Here is an 18967-nt window from a genome sequence, read left to right as displayed (position 1 = left end):
TGGACAAAAAATTATTTGCACATGAAAATGTGCCAGTTGCAGTTTTTTGCGACAATCAGCACACGGAAATGCAGAATTACAGTGGCTGAGTAGTAGGCGGTGGGCTGCATCTGATGTACTTAAGAGAATCATTCCAAAAAAGAATTTGGGCTAATGGAGCAGCATTTCTTTGAATCTTAATTAATTAAAAAAAGAACACACCAGCTTGAAAATTTTAAACAATGAACATATTTATTTTTTCAGTATATTTGCATGTATTGTCTTTCATCCAGAAAAAAATGAAAATGAGCAAACACTACTTTATACTTTGAATATTTTTAATTCACTTCTATTTTCAATGGCAAACGTTTCACAGAAACATGGATCTGCACACTAGAGGCGCAGGTGCTTTGGAGTTCCATACGTAGTAATCCGAAGAGATCAACTCACGGGCTATAAAAAAAAAGACGAAAAGGTTTAAATATGTAAACCCTTATGGCAAATCTTGAATTTACACTAATCTAGTACAATGGTACAATGTAACAAATATTTCAGATCAGGACTGCTCAGGCTGTTGTGCAGATGTGTTAACATATACAATATCTCAAATCCTTTTAAACAATCAATTTTACTTGGGGAATAGAGTACAGTTAGGTCAGTTGTGTTAAAAAAAAAAATCATACATGCACAGTATTAGAGGACAAAATGAACTATTTATACCTAAGGAAATCAGACAGAAGCAATATTTTTGCTTAGTTAGTAAGATCAGACAACTGCAATGATAAGCAGGACTTCACAGCAATGCATCAACATTGTGTTCTCCATTTGAACTTAAATGTCATAAATGTCAGATGTGTAAATTTAAAACTAATAGTGAGGAAAAGGCAAACTCCTTCTTGTGTAGACTCGTTTTCCTGTAAAACCAAAGGATATTCTCTATCTATGTTGTGGAACTCTGGATTGAATGAGAACTCTGGATTGAATTACCAAAACATTGGTTTTTCAAAGGCAAAAAATTGACAAGAGATATTTTTTGAAACATATAAATAAAAAAGAAAAACAGAGATAGGTAGGATGAAAAAAGAAGTTATAATGAGTCTCAATCAATGTAGTAAGAAAAGTATTAATTAAACTCGATAATAGAGTTCTGATTTCGGAACTGTGTCTCAAATACAATACAGATATATAGAGAACCATTGTTTGCATTGCACGATAAAATCTGAGACATACTCATGCAGTCTGCCTGTCCAGCCTCACATTTTTAAAACTCTAAACCTAAAAAAGCACCAAGAGGAAAAGAGGCAGGGACAAAATGTCATTGTGACTGAGCAGAGATAATACCCGGAGGAATCTGTTGGTGCTTTAAGGTGATACATTGAATACATTTCATTGTCGAGGTATGCAAGTTCGGCTGTGGCGAGCTAAATCATTTGTTCTTTTATCCCACTGGGGCAAAAGGGACGGTTGGGTTTAGAATCATGACCAGATATAGATGCGCATGACTTCATGGTCTTTTAACCTGTAGACAACACATTGAAAATTTACCACTGTTGCCATATCTTTTCAGACATTCACTTAATGATGAGCTAGGCATCTACTTTTGCAGAATAGGATGCAAGGCTTCCATCAATACTGAGGCCAGATATCTATGTATTTGTTTTTGAAACAGTCACAAACCCTGAGAAATGTGTCTAGTTTTCAGCTCTAAGGAGATTTCTTTATAAAGATCGCAAGAACCACTTGTCAAATTTAACATGCCTTATGGAATGCAATAAGTCACTATCTTTGGATGGATAGTGCCACCATATAGCTTCATTCAAAATACCTATATTGTTGTGTTACTTTGGTGTTATGAGGTGCCAATTGTGCAGACCATGTAATGTATACATTATAGGCCCCATTTATTAACAAGGCGTTACTGAAGAGCTTGTCCATCAAGAATCTACAGTCTAAATGTGTATTCCATCTAGATTTTAAGGTTCCCTGTGTCCACTTACAGTATGACTCCCTGATCAGTGATGCATAAAGTTTAGAGGGGAGATCACTTTAGTTGCTCAGATGCACTGGGTGGATATCTATTCGGTAATATAAGGCAGCTCTGACGAAATGCCCACAGCTTTGCCTACTCATTTCTATATTAAGAGGTATTTTGGATATCACATCGCGCCCACACACCGCCTCCTCTTCCTTGAAGAAGCTGTGCCTGGTAGAAGCAAACACGTGCTCGGTGTAAATACTGTCTCATTTAGACTACATTTTAAACACTATAAAGCTATAGGATTTCAACATTCAACCTTTCCATAAATTAATCAAACATACAGACATATAGACATTCAAACTGTTCACTGCCTTACCACTTGCTCGATTACAAAACACAGAGCTAACTGTTATTCTGTATAAAATGTCTGAGAAACTTACATGTAATTATTTTTGGTTTTACTGATGAAAAAACTTGAACTGAATGTTGATCAGCATAACAGCCCGTAAGGGTGTACTCCGGGATCCTAAAATTCAGCTACAATAAAGCGAAACATATAAATGAATCCCACTGCATAAAAACATGGTTCTCTATATTTTTTATAGCAATTCTTAAATCTACAGCTTATGTGATCATACAAATTAAATAAGAGAGAGGAAAATGCTAACAAAATGAAATACATTGTAACATTCCTATAAATACATACAGCGTTTTTAAAAAATGTCCAACAAATTTCCAGATTCTGATTGTGATGGCGGAGTGCATGATAAGGTAACAGTTAACTGTCGAATTTCAGGAGGTTTTTGTTCTTGATGTGAAACTATAACATGACTTTAATTGTTGTTTTTCAGTGAATTTCCTATGTTTTTCACATATGAATTTTACAGTTTGGAGGCTACAACATTTTTAACCAAGAAAATGAGCGGTTAGGCGCAGGACCACTGCTCATGTGTCTAGCCGCTACAGTGTATAGCCTAAGTGGACCGGCCCGTGGCCAGACCCTGCACCCACCTGCCAGTGAAACTATTGGCTTGGACTGAGGACAGCAGGAGTTAGATGCAAATAATTAGAGACTATAGAAAGAGGAAAGATCATCTCGATAGAGCGGTATCCGCTTGAAGTTCACTGACATTATATTGATACAGATTATGTGTTTCATCATATTAATCTAGGTTTTAAAATTGAGGCTGCAGGTCTTTTCCATCACGTGTGTCACACCAGTGTTCAGAGTCAGCATTTTGGTATGGACCGTTTTGTAAAGCGGAGCAACGTTTTCTACTTCAGGTGGTCCTAAGCCTCATGTGTGAGGCTAACTAATGGTATTGTAATTCCATATTAAAGTGGCATTTAAAAACATAAGTAGTACTATAGTGCCTGTACCAATTTTCCCAAAACATTTTAAATTACATTTACAGGTAGTGAAAATGTTGCCTCATTGTTTGGTTAATTTGGCAGACACCCTCTTTCCTCAAAGCTCTTGTGTTTTATATCTTACAATTTTCTTCTAATTTTGAAAAGATCACGAAATGACAGTTTGTGGAGCAAAATTCCAAGTAATTTGCAGAAGTAATAGTGCCCAACTAGACCTACCCCTATACAAATTTAATTGAGACTGATTTGCAGGCTGAGGAGACCAAGAGTTTGTGCTGAAATAGTTTGTATCAATTGATCATACAAATCTGCCTCAGTAGCCTTACATCTGGGGCATGCTCACATTATTCCCACATAGGTCAAACCGATCTTCAGTCAGTTCATATAAGGTCTATGCAGATAATTAAACTGCACTAATTTGAATAGGGCATTGTTCGTTTTTGTTGACCAGCATGCAAGCCCTTTCTAATTTTTGATCTTATGGATCCTAGTGATTGTTTCTCCAGTTTAGATGTTACTGTTATGGGTTTTGCCATTTGCAGGTTTTCATTGCCCTGTAAAGATTAGAGACATATTGACCCCACTCGATGGGTTTCACCTCTGTTTTAGTCTTCTGCAGAGCACTTAGAAGCTCTTTCATATCATTCTCGACATTTGGGAATTGATCTAGCTTTGCAAATTGCAAGAACTGGGAAAGCTTTCCCAAGCTTCCACAAAAGTGATGATCAATCTGTTATGATACAAGGTGCTTAGTGTCTCGCAGTCCCCATCCTTCCATAGTACTTTTGTCATCTCCTGGCTTATTTTCAATGGCTATATGCTCCATAACTCCAAAGTCTAGCGCAAATAAAGGACTGCACAAGATTTTGTAAATCCCTCTTTTCCATACTGCCCTAGCCTGTCAAATTATGTAAAGTTTAGTATCTGGCAAGCGGTCTCGCACAGTAAGCAATTTTTTTAATGAAACCCATTTGTGTGACAAGGCAACAGTTTATCTGCCAGTTCTCTCTAAAGTTCATTTATCCTAGTGCGTGTCTGAGTTGTGATAAATAATACACCTCAAGCTAGCCAAACGGGATCAAATCCCATTTTCGCCACTACCTCCAGGATATACTCCCAAGCCAATGGTTTTTCTATATCCAGCACTGTTAGTGCCAAGTGCACCTCCTTGGCTACAACAGAATGCATTATCCATTTCAGTTTTTGAGTGGTGCGTGAGTGAGTTGTGCAATGGTCAGTATAGACAAGCTTTCAATGACTCGCAAGACCTTGGCTACCAATGCTCTACTCAGTATGCTGATATCCAAGTTAATCATGGACATAGGGTGATATGATGCAAAGTCTGACCATCTGTTTTTTGTACCACTGTGAACATTACTTCCTGCATGGACCTGGGTAGAATAATTTCCACTGTGCTTCCACAGAAGACCTCCAAAAGCTTTTTCTATCAAGATGCCCCCCAGGAAGTTACTGTGTAAGACTGCTAGGAAGCCATCATAACTGGCATCCTCCATTTTTGCATCTCCAGTACTTCATTCACCAACTCCCCTTCGTTAGTAGTGTTTCCAGATCACCTCTCTGGTGTGCTGTGGGCCTCAGCAACTCAGTTCCCTCCAGATAAATGCTTATGTTCTCCACCCCACTCCAATTCTCCTTCTATGACTGTGTGTAAACCCAATCCAAGTGCTCCTGCATAGGGTAATTTATTTCAAGTTGCGTTATGGCCACTTCAGCAATACTCCTGACTTACATACTGCCCACCGCAAATGTTTTTTCCCTTTTTAAAAGCCAGACTAAAATGCTCTCTCTTATCACCATCCCAATGTAATGCTTGTCTGTATGTAATATACATGAAATTGCCTAATGCATACCATGTGCCACCCAGCAGTGTCCTGGCATTGAGTATGTACATTTCCATATTATGTGTATTAATCACCATTCTTTCTGTGTGAGTTCCAGCATTATTAGCATGTGTTCCAATTAGAATCTAGTGCCATGTATGCATTTTCCCTCCAGCACTACCTGAACACTTGTCATTCTGTTTCTCTAGTGATAGCTGTGCCAGTTGGTGTTGCAGTCCTGCTTAATTGTATCCATGATGTTGCCCAGAATGGAGGTCTCCTCCGGTTTTAATCTCGATGTAAGTATACATGCGTGGTGCCGTCCACTCATTACATTCATACGCTGTGGGGGTTCCCAGCCGACTGACATGCACCAGGAAGCGATCCATCATCCTGTGTGCTCCTTGATGAGAGGTACAGCCTTCTCCTGTAAGCCCCTTGAAGTCTACTCTCCCCTCCTATTCTTTCGTTCAGTTTACTACCCCATTGTTGACTCTGCAGTGGCACATTCTGGTGTACACAGATACTTTTTGGAACTCCAGAACAACCTCTCCCCTTCCACATTATGTGTCCTTCATTGTTGTTGAAATTAGTTTAGTCTCAACCTCTAATAGTCTTCTCTCTCCTCTTGTTTACATCCATTTATTCAGCCAGTCTCTGTAGGCTCTACACTGGTTTGTGATGGTTTTCGCATGCATCTTCTTTCTCAACACTACCTTTCTCCTTTGCCGCCCTGTCGGTCAACTAATATTCTGTTGTGTCCAGTGGGCCACTTTCTCTGAGCACTATCCTAGAGGTTCATGTGTCTAGGCTAATGGTGCTATGCCATCAGCTTTCTTTTGCTTCTGTTCTCCTTGTTTGTGTTTTAGTCCAGTCACACAACTCCAGCCATTTCGAGAGCTCATTCGGTTCCATGAATACTTGCACATTCCCCTTGTGCATGACTTGCAGTTTTGCAAGATGCATCAACAAATAATTTTTGATTAGGGGAACCTAGTTTTTAGGTCTCGTCTATTCCATACCTTAGGGATGGTAGGCGAGATTTATAGTAAGCCCTTCGAAAAGTCTACCCACTGCGGATCGCGTACAGTTCATGTGAGCCAGGCGCGTGCACATGAATTCGCTCCCCCTACCCCTCCTACAAAGCAAGACAAGACAAGAACGTCAAAGCAACCGCGGCCGCATTTGCCACCAGCCACTTCACGCGCTCCGCAGGTCATAAACAGGACCATCCGTGAATCGGAATGCTGGCATGGTTGCTCTCACTTGCTGTCCCTCTTCCCCACTGCCCCGCCCCAACTCCTGCATTCCATACCCTACTCACTTCTGTCCCTCATGCAGAATTCTCCTTCCTATCCAACTCTGCTAACTTGCTGCTATGCTTCATTTTCTCTAACCACGCTTCTGTCTGGTCAGCCTCACCCTGTCTCTCTTAGTCCTCGCCTCTCTGCGCCCCCATCCCGGCATCCGCTCCCTCCCTTTCTTACACTCTTTGCCCCCCTTCTCTCTCAAACACGCCTCCTCTTCATGTCATATCTTCTGGCTTCGAGTTCTCTCTCACACCATGTCTTCTCTCTCTCTCGCTCTCTCTCACACACTCTCTTCTGTCTCTCGCTCTGTCGCACACACTCTCTTCTGTCTCTCGCTCTCTCACACACTCTCTTCTGTCTCTCGCTCGGTCTCACACACTCTCTTCTGTCTCTCTCTCTCTCTCACACACTCTCTTCTGTCTCTCGCTCTGTGTCACACACTCTTCTGTCTCTCGCTCTCTCACACACACTCTTCTGTCTCTTGCTCTCTCACACACTCTATTGTCTCTCTCTCACACTTTTCTGTCTCTCTCTCTCTCTCTCTCTCACAAGCACTTCCATTTTCTTGTTTCCGCTTTGCTTACATTCATTCACTTGTTTTCATGCGTGAGTAGTGGGCAATTATTACCCGACAGTTTTTTACCCCTCGATTTTAACATAATTTCAGGGTAACACACCCCAACTATTGCTTGGCGAGTACAAAACCTCAGAGTCAGTAGGTACACTATGCACAGACACAAACAGAGCCAAGCTATTCCTCGGTGTGTACTTAAGCTCTCAGTCACGCTCTGCACAGCACAGGCATTCAGAGGGAGTATGCCTTCTGGGCTCCGGGAGGTCCGCGTGGATTAGTGGACCTGCCAGCTCTCATCAGCTTTACAGTAATCCAGTGTTTTTTCTCTGAAGGTTTCCGTTTAGCCTATTTTTATCAGACATGCTCCAACGTGTAATAAATATATTTCTTAAAAATGCTTTTTTTTCGCTGCAGGACCTTAACGTTGCTTTTATGTGTGTGTACTTTTTTAAGCTATAATCTAACACACTGGATACTATGTTCATAACTCTGATACCTTCAGCCAAGATTTACTCTGATAATGGGTAACTGGGGATTTCCACAAGCGACCAGAAACCCGTCCCCTCCATTGGTCAGTCACATGAGCAAGTCGAGGAAGCAGGACAGCTTAGATGAACATGGCGGCAAGTAATCTGCCAGTAGAAAATACCCCAAATTTGGTTGAATAACCCCCCTTCTGCTTCCCAACTCCCCCCCCCGATATACTTACATATGGTATCTTACTTGCTCGCATCACATCCTGTTCTTACAATTGTCATGCACATGCAGTTGCATTAGCAAACTAAAAGATATCTTTCAAGTGATTAACTGAAGGGTAATTTTGCATTTCAATATTAAACGTATAGTGAGCCCCTAGAATGCATCCAATTCTGCATATTGTCTGAGGGAATGCAACACATCTTAATGAAGTGATATCCGAAGGATGGAAAAAAGGTGCAATATGGGAAAATAAATTACATAAAAACTATGGAAGCCTGCCAGAAGGGAATACCAAAAATAAAAGCAAGTACAGGGACGTATTTCAAAGGAAAGATTATCCCACTTCTGATGGAACCACTGTTGTAAGGTTTTTTTCCCCCACTTATTTTTTCCTAAAAAACTGTCTATTTTGCGGACATTCTGAGAACAGTTACTCAGACGAGGGCCTCAAATTCCAATTAAACCAGGACCCATGCATCTTTCAACTAGACCCTCACAGGTGCCCAGCACTCGACTGGGAAACTCCTTTTCCACAGTGAGCCCTGATTCAACTTACACCTCAACAATGTCTCTTTAAACTCCCTATCAGCCAAATCAGTCGGGGCGCTCTGGCTCCCCTTTATGCCTTCCTGGATGGCTAACACCACACTCTTCTTACTCTGCTGTGCTCCACCAGTTTCCCACTTGAAAGGTCACTGTTTTCTATTCTTGCACAGGCTCACAAACACCAGGTTTGCCATATTTCCTCACCAGCTCAACAATTCTTGGCACTAGCCACATGCCCTTGTGACCCTTGCCTAAACCTGCCCTTTCTGTTTAAAACCTATGGTCTCCCAAGGACTTCTCCCAGCTCTTGTTTTTGTTTTGTTTGTCCTCTGAGACATTCCTGCAGCTGTTACTTCTCCAGTGAGACAAAGTCACTACCTCCTTTCCTGTCCTCCCTGTTTCTTTCCCTGTGTCCACCCTCTGTCGTGCTCCCTTCCTCCGCCCTCTCCTTCTTTCCCTCCCTCCTCCCTAATCTAAACCCTTTATTTTCCTTCCCTCCATTCTCTCTGCCATTCTACTCTTCCCTCCAACGTTTTTTTCCTCTATATACCAATTTATTTCATCCGTAGCTGTGTTCTCTTTTCCCCTTCCCCTCTTCATTCCCTCCACTGGTCTCTCCTCTTTTTCACCCGTTATTCTTCCTTTAAATCCTTTCTTTTCCAGATTCCTCACTCCCTCCCTCACACTTCTCATCTCCCTCTAAGACTGCCCTGATCTACACCACCTTCCCTGCCCTGCTTCACTCCATCGCATCCCTCCATCCCCCCTGCCCTCCCTCTCTCTCCTACTCTCACACTGCCAGACTCCTGGCCACCGGTGCACTAAGATGCTCCCAACAGAGCACTGGACCCAGTGGAGCCAGCCACAGCCCATCCATCACTTTTATCAGTGGCCATGTGGCCGCTCGGTGGGCCCTGACACCAAGGGGAGGGGGACCTGCGGGGGCTAGGCGGGAGATGGCGGGTGGAGACAGGGAGAGTTATTAAGGTGATAAGCAGCCATTACAAACAACAACAATTGTCCGGACTGGTAACTTCAAAGAAACGTTGCATAATGTATGTAGGCGAGGAATGTAAACAGTCAACGATACAATGCAATGCTATGCAATAATGCTTTTTTGGCATTACCGAAGGTCCAAGGATTGCCAAAGCTATACATTAGAAAACTGCACCTAGCCGGACGGTACGTTTGTGTGCGAGCGGCATACTCGTCACACGCCTTGTGTCTGTTATTAATGGCTTTGCGCCAGCATTGCTTGAGGGCTGGAAACCCAGACTGGAGCTTTGCAGCACTTCTCGAGGTCCTTATTTGGAGCACAGTCTCCTGTTCCGAGGGGCACCTATATGGGGGAAGCGCTTTCAGTCTTGAGCAACACACACACAACCCCACACACACACACACACAACCCCTCACACACACAACCATCCCCCTCACACACAACCCACTCACACAGACCACTCACACACTGCCCCCTCATACATTGCCCCCTCACACCTCCCCACACACACACAACCCCCCACACACAAACACACAACCCCACACACACACACACAACCACACACACACACACACACACACATACACCAGGATAGCAAAACATAGCATAGCAAAACAAAACATAGCATAGCACAACACAAACACATAAAATAATAAACACAACAAAACATAGCATAGCATAACAAAACATAGCATAACAAAACACAGCATAGCATAACAAACCACAACAAAACATAGCATAACATAAAAAAACATAACATAGCATAACAAAACATAACATAGCATAACAAAACATAGCATAGCATAACAAAACACAACAAAACATAGCATAGCGTCACAGAACATAGCATAGAATAACAAAACAAAGCAAAGCATAACAAAACATAGCATAAGAAAGCATAGCATAGCATAACAAAACATAACATAGCATAGCAAAACAAAGCATAGCATAATAAAGCACAACAAAACATAGCATAACATAACAAAACACAGCATAGCATAGCATAGCATAACAAAGCATAGCATAGCATAACAAAACATAGCATAGCAAAACAAAGCATAGCATAAGAAAACACAGCATAGCATAACAAATCAAAGCATAGGATAGCAAAACATAGCATAGCATAACAAAACAAAACATAGGACAGCAAAACAAAACATAGCATTGCATACAGCATCACTCAGCACCACCACAGCATCACTCGTTCGCCAACACAACATCACTCAGCGCCACCACAGCATCAATCTGTGCAACCATTCAACAACAACTGGTTCAAATATGTTCTCTCAATGTTTCAAGCTTTATTACAAACGTTACAAAAAGATGTTAATATTTCACTTCTGTTCTTGAATTTTCGTCACAATAAAATACACTGAACATAATCTTCACAAAAGTTATTTACAAAACTTAAAGCTATTGCCATTATAAAGTACAATAACTTTTATTTAAGTATTAATTATTAACAAAAAATAAAAGCCATTGTTATTTGTAATATCAATACATCTAAGTCACGTAAATACAACACATATTGCATTACAAATGCTATAGGTGTCACATTTGCGAAAGTTAAAACTATTGGCATTGTAAATGACAAAGCTATTAATTGAGCTATTTTCAAAACCAACACATAAATACAAAATTTGTCATTTACAATACCAATAGCTCAAACTTTCCTAATGAGAGACCTATTGCATTGCAAATGCTTGTTATTTACCGCTTGGAATGCACTCTATATCTTCTGAACTCTCTGCGTGCAATCTGGCAATATCAGTAGGGCTCAGTGTAGTTTTTGCATGTAACAAGATCATGCCTCTGTTCTTATTATAAAGATGATTCGTAATAATGGATCTTAGTGGTGACCCAGAAGGAGGTATAAGTGTCAACACGCTGTGAGATCCATCAACAGAGAAAAAAGTTGTGCGCCCTTTCGGTTTTAGAATTTCTGCAATCCGTCTTGCTAGGCCACCGCCCAATATATAAATAACATAATGATTGTTTTAAACAGTTCCTTATTCCTTTCATTAAAAGAAAATACATTCATAGCTATAATTATTGTTGTAACCATGTTGTTTGCGAGAGATTACTATCACTTAATTCATCCAAATTTCAATGCTCAATTATAAGGATACATTTTGTAACAATGCAAAAAGATTGTGATAGATTTACAAAACAATCCAAACATTAGCTTACTTTAACATATGAAGTGTTCCCAGTACAGATAGGATCAATAGCTTGCTGCTGTGTGTTGCTCCGGGGACCAAACGTCACAGTTCCAGTCAAAGAAATTTCAAGTGATTTTGGAAATTTCTGACCTAGAAACACAGGTTTTGACATATGATGGAAATAATCAAACAGATAAGACTTCAAAATTATTGGTTAAAATTAAAGAAACTGTAGCTCACCAATAACCCAAACAAGCAGACTCTTCTCTCTTGAGACATCTAACTGTCCAAAACTTATTTTATATTCGAGATTTGTGATAGGACCTCTAAAATGCAAACAACAATTATGAGAAATTATTTTTAAGGAAAGATTGCTTGACAGGATAACAGAGATAAAAGTAGCATTTGTTTCTGCATTTAGTCTTGATTTCTAATAGTGCTCTAATTACTAAATACAGAGAGTCATTACTTTTTCTTGAATTATCTTGACTATGTAAGCTTCAGCCGGTCATTAACACATGTGGATGGTGAAGTAGCCATAGAACATGACACACAATTTATGGTCCTTAGGAAAACAGGGGTCTACAGCACAAATTTGAATTTTTCAGCAGACGAACAGTAGTAAGTTTATAAAGGGCACATCAATGCCAAGAACCCTTTGTGGTGCCAAAGTGCCTTGGTCTTCTGGGGCGTTTGACTGAAGGTTTCGTGTTTTGGGCAGTAGTCGGCTGAGCCACGTTCGAGGAACAGTGTCTTTACTAACCAGGACTGGATCCCGCTTGCAAGTGGCTGGTGCCTTGGAGTTCTACCCCCTCAGAATGTTTGGCAGAAGCTGGTGGCCTACTGAGAAGGCTTCAGTGCTGTATCGCGGAGCAGCAGTTGAGCCGGTGGGTATGGGAGATGAGGTGGAGAATTAACAGTTAACTAGAGCCCTGGCAACCTGATTGTTGACCCCCTTGTATCCCCTGAATAATAAAACTATCTCTAGGTTAGCTACTGGCACAATAGCAGATCACATTTCACATCTACAAATTTGCTAGTAGAGCCGCAACGGTTTTTGAATTATGTGATATCCTTTTGCTTCCTTTTCTTTTCCCTGTAATGAAAAAAATTTAAAACAAAAAACAAATGCCAGAGACCATGCACTCCTATCATTCTCCTCCACCCTCCTGTTGGTAAACTGATATTCTGTTGTGTTCAACGTACCACTTTTCCTGACCACTATTCTGGAGGTTCCTCTTACTAGGCTGGTTGCTGATGGTGCTATCTTCCCTGTACCCCACTGGGCCTGCCTAGGTCTTTATTTTGCTTCTGTTCTCCGTGTTTGTGTTTTAGTCTAGTCACACATCTCCAAATATTTCAAGACCTTACTCGTTCCATGAATACATGCGCTTTTCCCTTGTTTATTACTTAACCACTTGCAATGTTTTCTTCATTTTCTGGACTCTCTACATGTAATCCGGAAATATCAGTTTCGCTCAGTATAGGGCGTTAATTCATTTTGTTTGCAGGTTGCAATATCATGCCTTTTTTCTTATACTGACGATACTTCGCAATGATGGATCTTATTGGTGCCCCCAAGGGAGTATTAGAGTCAAAACTCTTGTGAGCTCCCTCAACAGTGAAAATGCCGTTAGCCCTTTCAGTATGTACAGAGTGTACTGTAGAAACTGAGGCTGGTTTAAGTCCTGGTTTAGATGGGATTGGGCACCCAGAGAGGGTTGGGGGCATGCCGGGACCATAAATTAGGCACTGTGGCCAGCCCCTGCAAGGCCAAAGGACATGCAGAGAGGAGATTGGCCACAAGGAGAGTGAGGGGTGGCTTCACACAAACCTTAATTAGCTCACCCCATCATGAAACCCATAATTAGCCCCATAACGAACTGTTCACGACTTACATGTGTAAAATGCATTCCGAAATTACACGGTGACCGGTGACGTTACTCATGATCTTGCTTTTGGCGTTACTGAAAACATCACCATTGTATTATGTCTGTGCTTGGATAGGTTTTATTATTTAATGATTGTGTGGTGTTAAGTGCAAAAGTTTATTGGCATAACTATAGTGAGTGATTTACGATTTTCATGGTGGAGTTGTGAGTTAAGGTTTGTGCAGCAGATAATGACTAGCAAATTAAGGGGGTTAAGTTTGGATTTACAACCACAGCATCACTTGTAACTGAACCATTAGCTTTTTCAGTGAATTTCTTAGGGTTCTTTTTTAAAAGGAACATTAGCTGTTGGGTGGTGGGTCACACCCATGAGGCTAACTTCCACTCTTGGTTTGAAGCAGAGACTACCCAGCGGCCACGGCCTACGTCTAACTGCCTGTGTACAGAACCCACTCTCTAGGGCCTGGGGCCATGCATGGCAGGGGTTGGACACTAGGCCAGGCCACAAGCCAGATGTTGTATCCAATGCCCATGCATGCAACCACTGCTGCTTACAGCTTACAGCTTTTGTACACTGTGATGATTGAACAAAGGATCTGGCCTGCAACCAGTCCCTTCACACAAGCCCCACTGCATCCCAGCACTTGCTTGTAGGGATTGTCCTGTGGCATCCTACCAAGCTTTCCACACAGCCACAGACCTGATAAGTGAATCTCCGCTTTAAAAATCTGTGCATTCACTTAATGGTCAAATTCGAGGAAAATAATTAATGTTCCTAAAATCAAATTGGAGGCCCGTGCTCGACTGTTTTAGAATTCACGAGTTTACCGTACAGCAAATTTGGTTTTCTCATTGTTATAGAGAGCTTGCAAGTTTCTAACATGCATGCTGATCCCATTTTCAAAAGCGAATAATTAAACTTTTGAATAAATGTACACCATACCACAAAAACAATGCCTTTTGATTTAAGGTCTCCATTTAGCTGTTTTTGCCGTTCTCGAGAACAACTTTTCCTATCGAAATTAAATATGGGATATACTATTTTTGTAAGTCCCCCACCCCTTTACAATTTTCCTAATCATGCATCTGAACAAAAAAAGCATTCAGAAAACTAGGGGTGTGATGAATTTCATGCAGACTCAACAACTGGCACGAACATTTTAAGTAAAACAAAAAATGCATTTTCATTAGTGCATCTAAACCATGATTACAGAGTAATTATTGCAGACTCTGTAATGCATAGATGCAGATGTGTAAAATGCTATTGACTAAGACTGTTCAGTGTGGGCAGGGTTGTGATTCAGAAGAGATGAAGTCTCAATGGTTTTCACCATCATGAAAATTTCTCTTTATTATCTTCTCAATTTTTTCTTTTCCAATTCAAGTCTGCCAACACTCCCTTTTCTAGGGTTAAAATCGTATTCCTTCTTTGATCTCATTCCTTGACTGTTTTAAAAAATTTCACATTAATCCTCTTTTCATTTAGTAATTGGCGGACTTGTCCGATGTGTTGAGTTTCTTAATTAACAGTGTGATTTACAGGATATTCATTTTCTGCAGACATTTGGAGGGCCTCCTTTGGGCATTACAGAATTGCACAACTTAATTTCATTATGTTAGATTCAATTTTGCGTTCACAAAGTTCCTTTTTTTTGGTGGCTTTATTGCTTTATTTAAATTTAGCAAATCTTTATTTCCTTCGGACTCATTAAAAAAAAGAAAATGCAGTATCACATAATTCCTCTGTTTCTAGATTGGTCAATCGTACCAAACTGTTAAATTTCTTTAATGATCACCATTGCACATTTGATTCTGTAAGTGGTGGGGACACCTGGATTCAAATATTCATATTTAATTTCATTGGGATTTGGCGAATAGATTCAATCAAACAGATTTAACTGATATCACATTTATGTATTTTTATTAATTCGATTTCACCAATTCAGCATCATAGTATAATAAATGTACTTATCCTTTTCAAACATAAGATTGTTTCATTGTATGTACTTCTTATATATGACTGAATGTTTAAACCCATGTCCCAAATCTTTACATGTAATTTTCCTATTATGGCCCTCTGAGGTCCATGTTTATTATTCCTCTTATTTCAGTAAAATCACCTTAGTTGGACACCACTTGGATTATGATCCATAAATTCCCATTTCTCACAAATCAACGTATAGCTCTGTATCCAATTTGTATTCACTTAACATCTCTAGTACTGTTTTAGATTCCTTTACACATAGCTTCTTAAATCCATCACATTGCATAACATCCCGGTCACGTGTTTAATACCATAATATTTTAGACTGACATCCCTATGATGTCAACTTGAGAAGAAAAGTCCTTGTTGGAGAGATTGTATGAACATGTTGTAGTGCTTAAATTATTGCTTGTGCTACTCACATATTGATTATTGCAAGAACATTCATGAATCATAAATATAAATAACACTTGTTTGTAGAGCACACATTTTTCGTTCCTGAAGTCGGACTTTTAGTTAGTCGTCACCCAATCTTATTGACTGTGGTTTCTAGTAGGTGATAGCTGGTTTAGTGTCCACAATGTTTCTCATACCAGTTTTAGGCATCAATAATTGCCAACATCTCTTCCTTTTCACTTCCTGCTACGACACAGTAAAAGTGGTATTTAATTTCCTCTTTTTCTGTAAATTAGGTGCTCATTCTCTTGCACTTCTCGAGATCTTTATTATATAGGTCACCACAGTTTGTATTTGTTGCTGTCTCAAGTGTTTTTTCTACAACTACTTCGGATAGCCTCTAGGCTACATCCACATGCTCATTAAGTTTAAGTTTTCAAATTCTGTCTCTTCAGAACAATTCCACTGTGCAAATAACATCTACATATAAGGGATGCTCCACTAACTTTCCAAATGACAGCTGTTTGCTTCTATAAAGTGTGGTACTGAATTTATTCCCTCTTTCTTCTACTTTTGACATCCAGAAAACATTTCTAATCGTCACTTCAGGAGCTAGGTGTCCCAGAGGGTGCACAGGGGGTTGCTGCACTCCTAAAGAACACAAGTAGCTGAAATACTGCACACACTGATGCAGAGGCAGCTCCCACCGCCTGTGCCATGCCATACCAGCTGGTGTGCATTCTCTGTAGACCCATATGGCCCACTTGGCACAGGAACCGACGCTTGTTCCCATGGGGAAGGGAAAGTTATTATTAAAGAGCCAATGGTCTAGGGGGTGCAGCACAGGTCAGGCCTCATGGCATCAATGGGTACAGTTTTCAGCACTCAAGCCTATTTTCCACTTTACAACCAAAGGAGACACAGAGGAGATCCCATGAAGGGATAATAATACAACAGAGGAAACAAAAGGAAGTGCCAGTGCCTCTTATTAAATTGTCCAGCACCCGGCAGGGACGCATGGTAGTGGACATAAAGGTAAGTGGAGGCTGCAAGCAGGAACGTATGCCCTGACTCCAATTTCTTTACGGGTAGCGACTCACAACAGAGGCGGGATTGTCAGTGCTTCAGACTGGTTTGAAGTCGACCACAAAGGTCTGCTTATTACATACGCCACAATTCTCCAGATTGGGCTTTATATTGGTCTTAAACTTAGAATATTACATTAACGAAAAAACTGAAACATAGAACTCCATTTGTGTGCCCCGCAAAAGTTTAACAGGACCAAACCTTTCTCTTGCCCCCATGGGCAATAATTTTCAGGAATGCACCTGTTTCCGTGAGGGAAAGCCAAGCTCTGGACTCAGACAATAATCCAGCTATCTCACCTTTAGTACTTCCCAATTGGCAGAACGGCAACCTAGCCTCTTGGATAATATCAGAAAAGGGAAAGGGGGAAGGTGAAGGTGAGAGAGAACCACCACACCAGCGAGAGGCCCATTACAAGAGAGTCCCTCTGTATGGACAGAATGGATGGCATTGGAATACAACGTTTCAGAGTTGGGCTCTGACATGGAAATTTGTGTTTTTGACATCAGTGTGCGAGTCAGCCGAAAAGAGACAGTAGACCAGTCTCTCCAGGTCTTTCGTGACTCTCTGCCAACAATATGAACGGGGTTGAACTTATGTCTCTTTCCCAGCATAATCCTAGAAGAAATAATGACAATAACAACGTATCTGAATGTCATCTTATGGACCTCCTGGCTCCCTGAACCACTAGCCTACCCTGCCCTACTACTATACTACTAGATTATGATATATTTCACCCTTCCTTAAGGTGTGCTCATATTCCAACAGTGACCTCAGCGTTGACCTTAAGACTACCTTTGTGTCCAATTGACCACATATGGCAGTCAGATACTGGCAAGGCCCTTCACACAACAGGTCACTGACCATTGAGACAATCACAAACACAGGTGATAAGGACTAGGAACCCCAATCAGCAATTCATTACACACGGATCAACATAGGAGTGTACTGGTATCCATCTATTTATTTCACCATAAAAAGCTCTCATTAGCGCATAGCAGTATATTTTGGTGATCCTTTATTCGCGGACTGCCAACTCGCTGGCAACTATAACAATAACGAAGAACGCATCTAATCCCTAAAGAATTACAAACTTTGTTCAGGCCCTCATAGCAGCGTTTTGAAAAAGCATGCACAGTGTGTGCCAGACCTCATCAATATTAGACCTAGCCAAGCAAACCAGAAGCAAACTGTCCCAAGTAGTCCCATGCCAACATAAAGGAACTTAAACAAGATTAACTACTGTTTGAGAAAGTAATTCAATTTGGCACCTTAACCAACTCAACAAAGCGTTTCATTTTGTGCCTTTTACTATACAAACAGGCTCCTATTTAAACTCAATTCACATAAACACTTACCAAACCTTGGTAAGAGTTAAACCATTAATAATATCATCATCTTCAAACCAAACCAAGGGCAACTTAACAGCTAAAACGACAAAGTAAATTAGCTTCTGCAATTCAAGCTCCACCGATGGCAATCAGTCACACTCACCCACATAAAAAAGAGGTCCTTCCAATTTTACATCTTTCAACCCACTTCAAGAAATAAATCTTAAGAAAATGGACACTAAAGTGACTCAGACTCACAGTACTATGCTAGATTATTATTAGAACTTCCCATCTGGACAAAATACCTACATTTACTTCCAATGTTCCAAACTAGACTTCGAGCCAACTGGGTCATAATGAACAAAATTGTTAACCTGCGAGTGATAGCACACAAAATACTAAAAGAAGGAGGACAACTATTTGCTTGCTTCATCGGTTTCAAGAAAACCTTTGCCAGCATTAATGGAGGACTACATTGGAAAGAAATGACTCAACGGGGTATCCAAGATCATTATTAGAAGCAATAATTGCTCTCTACTCTAATAACTGAATCAATGTCACTGTTATATTAGCAAATACCCCAAACAAGTTAGCACAGTAGCACATCTGTTATTTAACTATAAGTGGCAGATATTGGGATAACTGGGCAATCAGCAAGCCTGTCTCATTAAATTAAATGGGCTCCCATTGTCTATAATGCAATTGGCAGGCAACACTCTACTCCTGGACCACATAAGTGTTGGTCTAAAGCATAGATTAAACAACCCGATCAGTGACTGTTGCACAACCGTGTAGGGATGCACTGGCTGTACAACCAGGAG

The 18967-nt window shown here is 40.6% G+C and overlaps 1 protein-coding gene across 1 annotated transcript in view; it reads right to left on the bottom strand.

Annotated features, from left to right (window-relative positions):
• Positions 1 to 209: 209 nt before the first annotated feature.
• AP5M1 (adaptor related protein complex 5 subunit mu 1) overlaps positions 210 to 18967 on the bottom strand; it is a 107843-nt gene continuing 89085 nt past the window's right edge. The window contains exons 5-8 of the mRNA XM_078660367.1: positions 11698 to 11783; positions 11486 to 11607; positions 2398 to 2494; positions 210 to 432 (exon numbers count right to left, since the gene is read on the bottom strand). Coding sequence (XP_078516493.1) covers positions 350 to 432; positions 2398 to 2494; positions 11486 to 11607; positions 11698 to 11783 — 388 coding nt within the window. The 3' untranslated portion in view covers positions 210 to 349. The remainder of the gene's footprint in view (positions 433 to 2397; positions 2495 to 11485; positions 11608 to 11697; positions 11784 to 18967) is intronic.

Source organism: Lissotriton helveticus, chromosome 9 (assembly GCF_964261635.1).
Source record: "Lissotriton helveticus chromosome 9, aLisHel1.1, whole genome shotgun sequence".
In the NCBI taxonomy this organism is placed as follows: Eukaryota; Metazoa; Chordata; class Amphibia; order Caudata; family Salamandridae; genus Lissotriton; species Lissotriton helveticus.
The sequence above is the reverse complement of the archived record's forward strand: the minus strand, read 5'-3'. Positions and strand labels throughout refer to the sequence as shown.